This window comes from Cherax quadricarinatus, chromosome 36 (genome assembly GCF_038502225.1).
Source record: "Cherax quadricarinatus isolate ZL_2023a chromosome 36, ASM3850222v1, whole genome shotgun sequence".
NCBI lineage: Eukaryota > Metazoa > Arthropoda > Malacostraca > Decapoda > Parastacidae > Cherax > Cherax quadricarinatus.
In genome coordinates, this window is record NC_091327.1 from 23,587,931 (window position 1) to 23,599,033 (window position 11,103).

Here is an 11,103-nt window from a genome sequence, read left to right on the forward strand (position 1 = left end):
TGAATGCGATTATTATTATAATCATTGGGGAGCGCTCAACCCATAGGATTATACAGCGTATGAGGGGAGGGGGTGGAAGGTATTCAGGCTCAATTCTGGGAACTGGAGCACAGATCCAATTCCCCAGATCAAGAGCCCCTCACCAGCATCAAGGAGCCTCCTTTGAGGGGGGTCCTTGAATGCGAGATCGTCTTGACATTGTTATTACAAGTCTCTCACATTGGTCTTCCACACTATTGATTTGAGTTTGTCGTGCACTCATGGAGCAGGAAGTGACCTAGTAGCGGCAACTGAAGAGGCGGGACCAGGAGCTGTGACTCGACCCCTGGAACCACAACTAGATGAGTGTGGTTCATATCCCTGTCTATCGGATATGAGAATAAGAAAGAATGAGACGAATACCGTACCTTGAGGAATATAGCTTTTTAATGTGGCATCCTCTGCTCTCTGTTTACTATTACTCTTTGGGTTCTTTTTGTTAGGAAATTAAACATTCATCTGCCCACCTTTCCGGTTATTCAAATCAAAAGACCGAAGATCAGATAATAAAACATCATCTACATAATGGAACAAGTAAAGGATGTACATAATTGTGTTAAGGGGTTTTAAAATATTCACAGAGTAAAAAAAAATGCAGAGAATCAAGAGTAGCTAATGACTGCACCAAAAGTTTGATGTTAAAAATTACAATTAAAAAAAAAAAAAAAATTAATGATAGTCCTAAACAAACTGACACGACAGTTATCAATTTTAAGTTATTTTAAAGTTATGATACCACGACCTCAAGGTTGGACATATTTAGAATAAAATAGTCTGTTTTACAAGATTTCAGTTTATTTTTATTCACATGTTAATAACATGAGCAAGCTATATTTTCACAAGGAAAAATATTTTGGACATAATTTGAAATTTCAATGCATAAAATTTTCCAAATCCTTAAAGCAATGTCTTGTTTTCATATATGATTAATTGAATGATGAAGTCAAAATTCCTTTCAAAACAAATCTAACATTTAAGTGTTTAGATTAACTACAGTGTAAACCATTTTTATTATAGTTCAAGACTTTAAAACTTACTTTCATCACCACTATCATCATCACCATCCCCGGCAATTTCTTCATAATCTTTCTCAAGTGCTGCTAGATCTTCACGAGCTTCTTTGAACTCAACCTCTTCCATTCCCTCTCCAACATACCAATGAACAAAGGCTCGTTTTGAATGCATCAAGTCGAACTTATAATTTAGACGAGCCCAAGCCTCAATGATTGCTGTTGTATTGGAAAGCCCACACAGTGCACGACATACTTTTGCAAGATCCCCACATGGGACTACTGCAGGAGGCTTGGAATTCATTCCAACCTTGAAACCTGTTGGACACCATTCAACAAACTGAATGAACCGATTTCTCTTGACAGCATCAATAGCTGCATGAACATCCGTAGGCACTACATCACCCCGGTAGAGAAGACAGCATGCCACATACTTTCCATTTCGCGGGTCACACATGACCATCTGGTTGGTAGGGTCAAAACAAGCATTGGTGATCTGGGAAACAGACATTTGTTCGTGATATGCGTTCTCTACAGAAGCTATGGGCGCATAAGTGACCAGTGGAAAATGAATCCTTGGATAGGGCACTAAGTTGGTCTGAAATTCAGCTAAGTCTACGTTAAGAGAACCTGGAAAACGGAGTGAAGCTGTGATAGAAGAAACAACCTGGCTAACAAGACGGTTCAGGTTGTTATATGTAGGGCGATCGACCCCTAATTTTCTATGGCAGATGTCATAAACAGCTTCATTGTCAATTATGAACGCACAATCTGTATGTTCAAGAGTAGTGTGTGTTGTTAATATGGAGTTGTAAGGCTCCACAACTGCAGTAGCAATACGGGGTGAAGGGTAAATTGCAAATTCCAGCTTACTCTTATTGCCATATTCCACTGATAATCTCTCCATTAGTAAGGCAGTGAATCCTGATCCTGTGCCACCACCAAATGAATGGGAAACTAGGAAGCCCTGGAGACCATCGGTGTTGTCCGCCATCTTTCGGATATGGTCAAGAACCACGTCAATAATTTCCTTGCCTACCGTATAGTGGCCACGGGCATAGTTGTTTGCTGCGTCTTCCTTCCCGGAGATCAGTAGTTCTGGGTGATATAGTTTATGGTATGGGCCTTTACGAATTTGGTCTGAGAAAAAGAAGTTATTAATTTTTAATTAAAAATATCAATATTATTAACCGTAATAACCTATGCAATAAGAAAAATCTGCATATGTGAATTTAGTATGATCACTGGTGTACAGCAAGTTGTGCTATGCAAAAGCTACCAAAACCATTTGCACTTGAGATTGTATAATTCCTCAGCTTCCCACTTGCACACAATCATCCGCTAAACCGCTATAGGAAGTTTGCACGTGATGTAACAGATTAAGTCTCAAAATGTTGACGATCCAAGCGTGTACCAATGATTTTTACTTCTAAGGTTAAAATACAACTGGGTATATTTCAAACATAATGCTGTTAATTACTACTACAACAAATAATAATAATAATAATAATGATAATAATAATTATTATTATTATAAAATAACAAAATAAAATGTGGAGCTCGAATGCATGGCAAGTGACTAAGACTTGCAAGCCAGTGTACTGCCAGCTGTAGGTTTTAACATAAGAACATAAGAAAGAACACTGCAACAGGCCTACTGGCCCATGCGAGGCAGGTCAAAGTCCCCCACCAGCCCAAGCTGGTGGGTTAGGTCACATTCACTCAAGGAAGGAGCACGGCATCTGACCTAGTAGCAGAAGCTAGTCAGGTCCCAATTCACACCCACTCAAGTATTTATCTAACCTATTTTTAAAACTACACGTCTTAGCTTCTTTGACGGTACTCGGGAGTTTGTTCCACTCATCCAAAACTATTACCAAACCAGTGCTTTCCTATATCCTTCCTGAATCTGAATTTTTCCAACTTAAAACCACTGCTGCGAGTCCCGTTCGCTTGCCATGGGTTCGATCTCACCCGTTCTGTGATTTGTTTGCAAGTGTTATTACGATTTCGTGAACATTAATAAAGAGCAAAAAAATCACAGTACCGTGACTGAAACAATACACAAATAACTCGCACATAGAAAGCAAAGCCTACAACGTTCCTGTCCGACTTGGACCATTTGTAGTCAAAATTCATAAGTTTTTCTCTCTCCTATGTGCTGGTTATTTGCGTATAATACTAATAATAATATGCACGCATATGAGCGCGCACACGCACGCTAAGAAAATGTATATATTGGAAAAATATGCAAAAATACATTGTCTTAATAAAATGCAATAGTAAAAAAAAAACACAAGAGTAAATTATTTAACACACCGATTACAGTAGGGTCCAGATCTATGAATAGTGCTCTGGGAACAACTTTCCCAGAGCATGTTTCCATGAAGAATGTGTCGAGAGCCGAGAATCCTTGAAAGTTTGTTGGTGCTACGGTTATCTCACCTTCAGGTGTGATGTCATGTTCCACACAATACAACTCCCAGCAGGAATTCCCTATCTGGCATCCTGCTTGACCAATATGTATAGACAAGCACTCGCGCTGAAAACGGGATGGAAAAAAATAACTTATAAAAATTAGAAATATTTATATCGTTTGGCTGATTAATGGGGTTTAATGTAAGCCTATAGACTACATTACGGTCATTAAGGGTGCGCGTAAGATTTTTTAACCACCAATCAATACTTTAATCCCTATAACAAGAATTAAAGTATATCGAAAGAAATACACCTCCTGGTGTGTATATCCTATGTATAACGTGTTTAGATTGTTAATATTCCAAGGAAAAATGAAATTCATTACTATTTAGAATGAGTTTAAAAATAATAATATAAATGAGGAGATACTGCAGAAACACACGAGAAATTAGTACTATTACTGATACACAAATATAACCTGTAACGATAACCATTTCTTATTACCTGACATGTGGGTTGTTTACTTCCATGATAGACTTGATTGTAGGAAATTATATTAAACTGGCATACATTATCATTTTTAAATATTTCACTTAAAATTAGTATTGATTAGGCTGCCCAGCACACTACAATTCTTATTACCGAGATCATTTTTTTTTTCAGAAAATTACTATAATATAGCGATAATAAAACTCTCAAACTTATACGTGGAATACGCAAATTTCAGTTTAGTTTAATATTTTTATTATACACCCCATACCCATCCTGTGGGCAGTAGTTAAAAGATTACGGAGGTACATAATGGGGTTCAGGAACTGGACTGTAGTTTTGATAGTTGAAAAAGTTAGTGATAATGAACTATATACATGTTTATATCTGGTCACAATCGTAATGAGTTGGATACACAAGTGTTGACAGTTTGACGCCAATCAGAAGACATTTTCTCAAGTCATCGTACAGAAACCACATGTAAGATAAGATTTCGTTCGGATTTTTAACCCCGGAGGGTTAGCCACTCAGGATAACCCAATTAAGTCAGTGTGTCATCGAGGACTGTCTAGCTTATTTCCATTGGGGTCCTTAATCTTGTCCCCCAGGTACCTATTTGCTGCTAGGTGAACAGAACAACAGGTGTAAGGAAACGTGTCGAAATGTTTCCACCCGCCGGGAATCGAACCCGGGCCCTCCGAGTGTGAAGCGGAAGCTTTAGCCACCAGGCCAGGTAATAGGTTTCCATTTCACACTCATTTGTAAAGACGGTAGTACCTCCCTGGATGACTGCTGTCTGCCACCCTACTACGTATTTAAGAACATAAGAACAGAAACAAGGCTGGTTGACGTTATTAACACCGGTATGAAATGTAAAAATGAGGTTTTAGTGGCAAGAGACCCCAGAAGCCTTGGGCATCCACCCCGTAAAACATCTTGTCCTTGATATTGGTCTAGCCTACTGATTAATTATTATATTTAGGGGAAGAGCTAAACCCATAGGTCTTGCAGCGCCTCGTGGAACGGGAAGCAGTCAGGTTTAACCCAAGAATGGAGAGGAAAAGTCAGACTACACATCAATTATTATTCTGAAGTTCTGCAAGAAATTTTCTTTATTCAGGCATACAATTTCTTAATTATTGTACTTACCTAGCCATAAGCTAGGCCTCTATGGCTTAGCTTACGGCCCCTCCTAAGTGGTCGGTTGTAAATGGATTCACTCTCCTGGTAGTGTTGTATCTGGAGGGCATTCCTGGGATCAACGCCCCTGCGGCCCGGTCCATGACCAGACCGCCTGGTGGATCAGGACCTGATCAACGAGGCTGTTACTGCTGGCCGAATGTACGAACCACAGCTGATCTGGCACTGACTTTAGGTATCTGCCCAGTTCCCTCTTGAAGACAACCAGGGGTCTTCCCGTAATGCCCCTTATGGCTGGTGGGAAGCTGTTGAAGTCTTCGGCCCTGGGCACTTGTTGTTTTCTCTTTGTGTACCAGTGGCGCCCCTACTTTTCACAGGGGGTATGTTACATCGCCTGCCAAGTCTTTTGCTTTCGTAGGGAGTGATTTGTGTGCAGGTAAGGGACCAGTCCCTCCAGAATCTTCCAGGTGTAGATTATGATATATCTCTCGCCTGCGCTCCAGTGAGTACAAGTCAAGTGCTTCCAGGCGTTCCCAGTAGGTAAGGTGTTTGATGGAACTTATACGTGCAGTAATGGTTCTCTGTACATTCTCTAGATCTGCAATTTCACCTGCCTTCAATGGGGATGTTAATGAACAGCAGTATTCCAGCCTAAAGATAAGTGATTTAAAAAGCATCATCATTGACTTGGCATCTCTTGTCTTGAATGTTCTCATTATCCATTCTATCAGTTTCCTCGCAGATGTGATAGTGGCATTGTTGTGGTCCTTGAAGGCGAAATCTTCGGACAATACCACTCCCAGGTCCTTCACATTGCTTTTCCGCTCTATTGTGTGATTTGAATTTATAGTATACTCAGTCCTAGCTATTATTTCCTCCAGTTTTCCATAACGGAGTAGTTGGAGTTTGTCTTCATTGAACATCATATTGTTCTACGTTGCCTATCGGAAAACTTGGTTTATATCTTCTTGGAGATTTTCCGTGTCCTCAATGGATGACACTCATGCAGATCCTAGTATCGTCTGCAAAGGATGATACGGTGCTATGGTTTACATCTCTGTCTACTATGAGAACGAGGAAATATTTTTGTATGTGTTAGCCTGGTTGATCAGGCTCTGATCCACCAGGAGGCCTGGTCACAGACCGGGCCGCGGGGGCGTTGACCCCCGGAACTCTCTCCAGGTAAACTATATAACTTGCTCAGCTAATAATGCTGGGGTAGAGTGCTTCTGTAAATTATTTATTTCCACATGATACATTGTTTGTACAGAAATGGGCGACGCTTGATAATGCATGTAGAAAGCCCATGGTTATCCAGTGCTTAAGCCTAACTTAATATATGTATGTACGTATATAAGGATATTAAATATATACACAATAAAACCGATTCAATGATTATATAATGAATGTAGATTAAATATATCATTGTACATGATTATAAGGGAAATTATTTGGGTTATACAGTCTAGTAAATTTACAGGAACATTTTTTTACACTAGATCAGGGACGTATACTGTGTGTTAGGTAAGACACATATGCAACAGTTAGGTATCTTTATTGTGAAACGTTTCGCCTACACAGTCAAGTACAGAAAAGTTGATACGTATACTGTGTACGCGCTAGGTGAGAGCGGCACACCCACCAAAGATGGTAAATTCATCATAAATATTAAGCTCACTCAATAATATAATCATGGACCATAATGGGAAACTAATTTTTGTCCCCTGTTATGAATACTGTGACAGTTGTTCTTAGATAGCAGCACACAATCCACAGCTAATTGTATCATGTAGTGCACGCCGTGACAATAGCCACCATAAGTCACTGTACTAGATGACATTGTTTAAGAACTCGAATTTTGGGGACTAACATCCACTGAATTGGTGTGGTGGTCATTAAACACTCCTAGCTTAATGGGTCCTATTATGCCTCGAATGCTTCACGCAAGTTAGTCCACTCTCTAACCGCCTTGAGGCTGAATATTTCCTGGCATCCCTGAGGCTGTTTTCCTGTACCCAGGATTCCAGCACTAGAGCCTGTCCGCCATATCAAGAGCGTTGTCCATTATTATTCACAGGGAAGCAATAAATAGGTGTTTATTTAAGCACAGGTATACATAAGTACAATTATTATACCTAGTAATATATGTGAAAATTACCTACGATAACTAAAAAAAAAGTGACATTGCCAATGAAGTCATAATGCCTGGGAAATCGGGATAATCTGGTTTGATATATTATTACAATCAACACTTAGTGCTAAACCCGCCAAGGTCATACTGCGCTGAGGTTTGATACAAGGAAGGGTAGGCTAGCCATTAATGCCGACTTAATACCTCGGTAGAATAGCCCACCTGCATCAATGCCCCCCTCCCCGTGAAACCAACGCCATTTTAGTCATCGAAGATCAGTTTCATACTTTTACATCAAGTAGAATTTGGAGTACCTACCATTGTCACCAGAGGAAAGAGCAAGATGGAGCAATAAGAAAGTAATAGTGGCTGAGGTGATATATTAGCAGAGTTGCGCGTAACGTGGCCACCAGGGCCTTAAACGTTAGTCGCCGTGACGTCACTACCCTCCTGTTCGCTGATTGGCCAATACAAGTGACCAGAGATCATGCCTCTAAAACGGCACCTGATTTATAATAATAATAATTATTATTAGTAGTAGTAGTTGTTGTTGTATTATTATTATTACTATTTGTTTTTAAACATTTATTTAGGATTATAACTAGATAGTGGAGCTACAGTAACTAACACTTATATTCAATACACATCTTCATTATTATTATCATTATAATCAAAAAGAAGCGCTAAGCCACAAGGGCTATACAGCACACATCTTCATTAACATTTCGCCAGATGTATGGTGGAAACGTTGTAGTTAATAAAGGTATCCACTGTGTGAGAGAAACTTATTATAATAAAGGAGAAGCGCTAAACCCGTAGGGTTATACAGCGCCTGAGGGGGGAATGTGGAAGGTATTCAGGGAACTGGAGAACAGATCCAATTCCCTAGATCAAGAGGCCCTCACCAGCATCAAGGAACCTTCCTTGAGGGGGTGATGTGTGGGAGAAACACTGTGGGTAATAAGATACCCCGTGTATGAGAAATATGGGCAGTAAAGATATTCACTGTGGGAGAAACGTTGTGGGGTAATAAAGTTATCCACTGTGTGGGAGAAACACTATGGGTAATAAAGAAGTTCACTGTAGGAGAAACGTGGGTGATGAAGGTGCCCATTGTGTGGGAGAAGCTGGGGATAAAGGTAACTAGCGTGGAAGAAACGTTGTGGATACTAAAGGTATCTATTGTGTGGTGAAACTATGTTTAATAGATATATAGTGTGGATACTAAAGGTATCTACTGTGTGGTGAAGCTATGGTTAATAGATATATAGTGTGGATACTAAAGGTATCTACTGTGTGGTGAAACTATGGTTAATAGATATACAGTGTGGGAAAAATGCTGTGGATAATAAAGGTATTGACTGTGTGGAAGAAACTGTGATTAATAAAGATATCTAATGTGAGTGAAACATTGTGAGTAATGCATCCAATATCATTAAATCCACCTTATTATTTACATAACATTACAGTTGCAATAGGTTGGTATGGATTCATGTGGACCAGTAATTAGGTATTTTGGAGCAATTTGATTGCACTGAGTGGGCAGAAGCTGAGTAGGATGTTTGTGCTGTGGCAGGGGCAGGGTAAGAGTCAAGGGCAAGGACTGAGTATGGGTTCACAGTCTCTGGGCAAGGACTGAGTAAGGGGTTCACTATCTCTGGGCAAGGACTGAGTAAAGGGTTCACTATCTCTGGACAAGGACTGAGTAAGGGGTTCACTATCTCTGGGCAAGGACTGAGTAAGGGGTTCACTATCTCTGGGCAAGGACTGAGTAAGGGGTTCACTATCTCTGGACAAGGACTGAGTAAGAGGTTCACTATCTCTGGGCAGAAGCTTAGTTGGAGGTCTCTGGATAGGAACTAGGTTGAGGGTCTTTTGGTAAGGGCTTGGTAGGGGTTTCTTAGCATGGACTGGGTAGCAGGTCTGAGAAAGGGCTGGGTCAGGAGAGTCTTTGGGCAATGATAATGTACAGGTTTTCTGGGAAGGTATGCCTAAAGTGGACACCTTCCCAACCCCTGTCAAGAAATTCCTGCATGATTAATTGGATTTGCAACTGCATCAGAAAAATGGAAACCTGCAAGCAGAGGCTGTCTCCATGGCTCTCCTGCAGTACCTCAACATGCTCCTATGAGATAAAGGTTATACTGACACAACTAGCTATGATAAGTCAGCTACTCAACTATGCCCAAGTCTAGGCTATATCACAGGGTGGATATGCACTATAGGATGCTGTGTCACAGAGAGTGCAGATATTCAAATTATTGGAAGGAAGCAATGAGAAATATGATTAACACACAACATATGCTTATATTTCAGGTGTGGATCAAAGACTAGTCCACAGAGTTATGAAATCCAACAGGTGTGGATGTGGAGTCATCTGTTATACACTCAACTGTGAATAAAATGACCAGCTGACATCCCCTAAGCCTTTAAATTATTAAGTCTTGAAACATCCATCAAGCACTTCCTAGAAGGTATAGCAGCAGCAGTAGATGGCAACACCACAGGACTTACTACAACAGACAGATGATAGTTATGTCAACACTTACTTAAACAAGATGGGTCCTACACAGATGACAGCAAGGAAATAAGTGAGCTACTCAAGTCCCAATATGACTCAGTTTTTAGCAAGCCACTAACCAGACTAAGAGTCAAAGATCAAAATGAATTTTTTATGAGAGAGCCACAGAATTTGGTTAACACAACAACAAGTAAGAGGGAGGTGAAAGTGTATAAACTAAGGGAGGAGGAAGTTCGGGCGAGATATAAGCGACTATTGGCAGAAAGGTGGGATAGTGCAAAGATGAGTAATGGGGGGGTTGAAGAGGGTTGGAATAGTTTTAAAAATGCAGTATTAGAATGTGGGGCAGAAGTTTGTGGTTATAGGAGGGTGGGTGCAGGAGGAAAGAGGAGTGATTGGTGGAATGATGAAGTAAAGGGTGTGATAAAAGAGAAAAAGGTAGCTTATGAGAGGTTTTTACAAAGCAGAAGTGTTATAAGAAGAGCAGAATATATGGAGAGTAAAAGAAAGGTAAAGAGAGTGGTGAGAGAGTGCAAAAGGAGAGCAGATGATAGAGTGGGAGAGGCACTGTCAAGAAATTTTAATGAAAATAAGAAAAAATTTTGGAGTGAGTTAAACAAGTTAAGAAAGCCAAGGGAAAATATGGATTTGTCAGTTAAAAACAGAGTAGGGGAGTTAGTAGATGGGGAGATGGAGGTATTAGGTAGATGGCGAGAATATTTTGAGGAACTTTTAAATGTTAAGGAAGAAACAGAGGCAGTAATTTCATGCACTGGTCAGGGAGGTATACCATCTTTTAGGAGTGAAGAAGAGCAGAATGTAAGTGTGGGGGAGGTACGTGAGGCATTACGTAAAATGAAAGGGGGTAAAGCAGCTGGTACTGATGGGATCATGACAGAAATGTTAAAAGCAGGGGGGGATATAGTGTTGGAGTGGTTGGTACTTTTGTTCAATAAATGTATGAAAGAGGGGAAGGTACCTAGGGATTGGCGGAGAGCATGTATAGTCCCTTTATATAAAGGGAAAGGGGACAAAAGAGACTGTAAAAATTATAGAGGAATAAGCTTACTGAGTATACCAGGAAAAGTGTACGGTAGGGTTATAATTGAAAGAATTAGAGGTAAGACAGAATGTAGGATTGCGGATGAGCAAGGAGGTTTCAGAGTGGGTAGGGGATGTGTAGATCAAGTGTTTACATTGAAGCATATATGTGAACAGTATTTAGATAAAGGTAGGGAAGTTTTTATTGCATTTATGGATTTAGAAAAGGCATATGATAGAGTGGATAGAGGAGCAATGTGGCAGATGTTGCAAGTATATGGAATAGGTGGTAAGTTATTAAATGCTGTAAAGAG

The 11,103-nt window shown here is 40.1% G+C and overlaps 1 protein-coding gene across 1 annotated transcript; it reads right to left on the reverse strand.

The window, feature by feature from the left end:
* Nucleotides 1–816: 816 nt before the first annotated feature.
* Nucleotides 817–7,684, reverse strand: LOC128691371 (tubulin alpha-3 chain-like). The gene is made up of 3 exons (XM_053780208.2): nt 7,546–7,684; nt 3,369–3,591; nt 817–2,189 (listed from the first exon to the last, which is right to left on the reverse strand). The coding sequence occupies exons 1-3, from the start codon at nt 7,546–7,548 to the stop codon at nt 1,066–1,068; spliced, it is 1,350 nt and encodes a 449-aa protein (XP_053636183.1). The 5' UTR covers nt 7,549–7,684; the 3' UTR covers nt 817–1,065.
* Between the last annotated feature and the right edge of the window lie 3,419 nt (nt 7,685–11,103).

What these genes read in the sequence shown, in the direction of transcription:
- LOC128691371 (XM_053780208.2), bottom strand. An exon ending in TCTGGACCCTACTGTAATCG is followed by an intron (nt 2,190 to 3,368) that starts GTGTGTTAAATA and finishes TCTTTTTCTCAG; the next exon opens with ACCAAATTCGTAAAGGCCCA.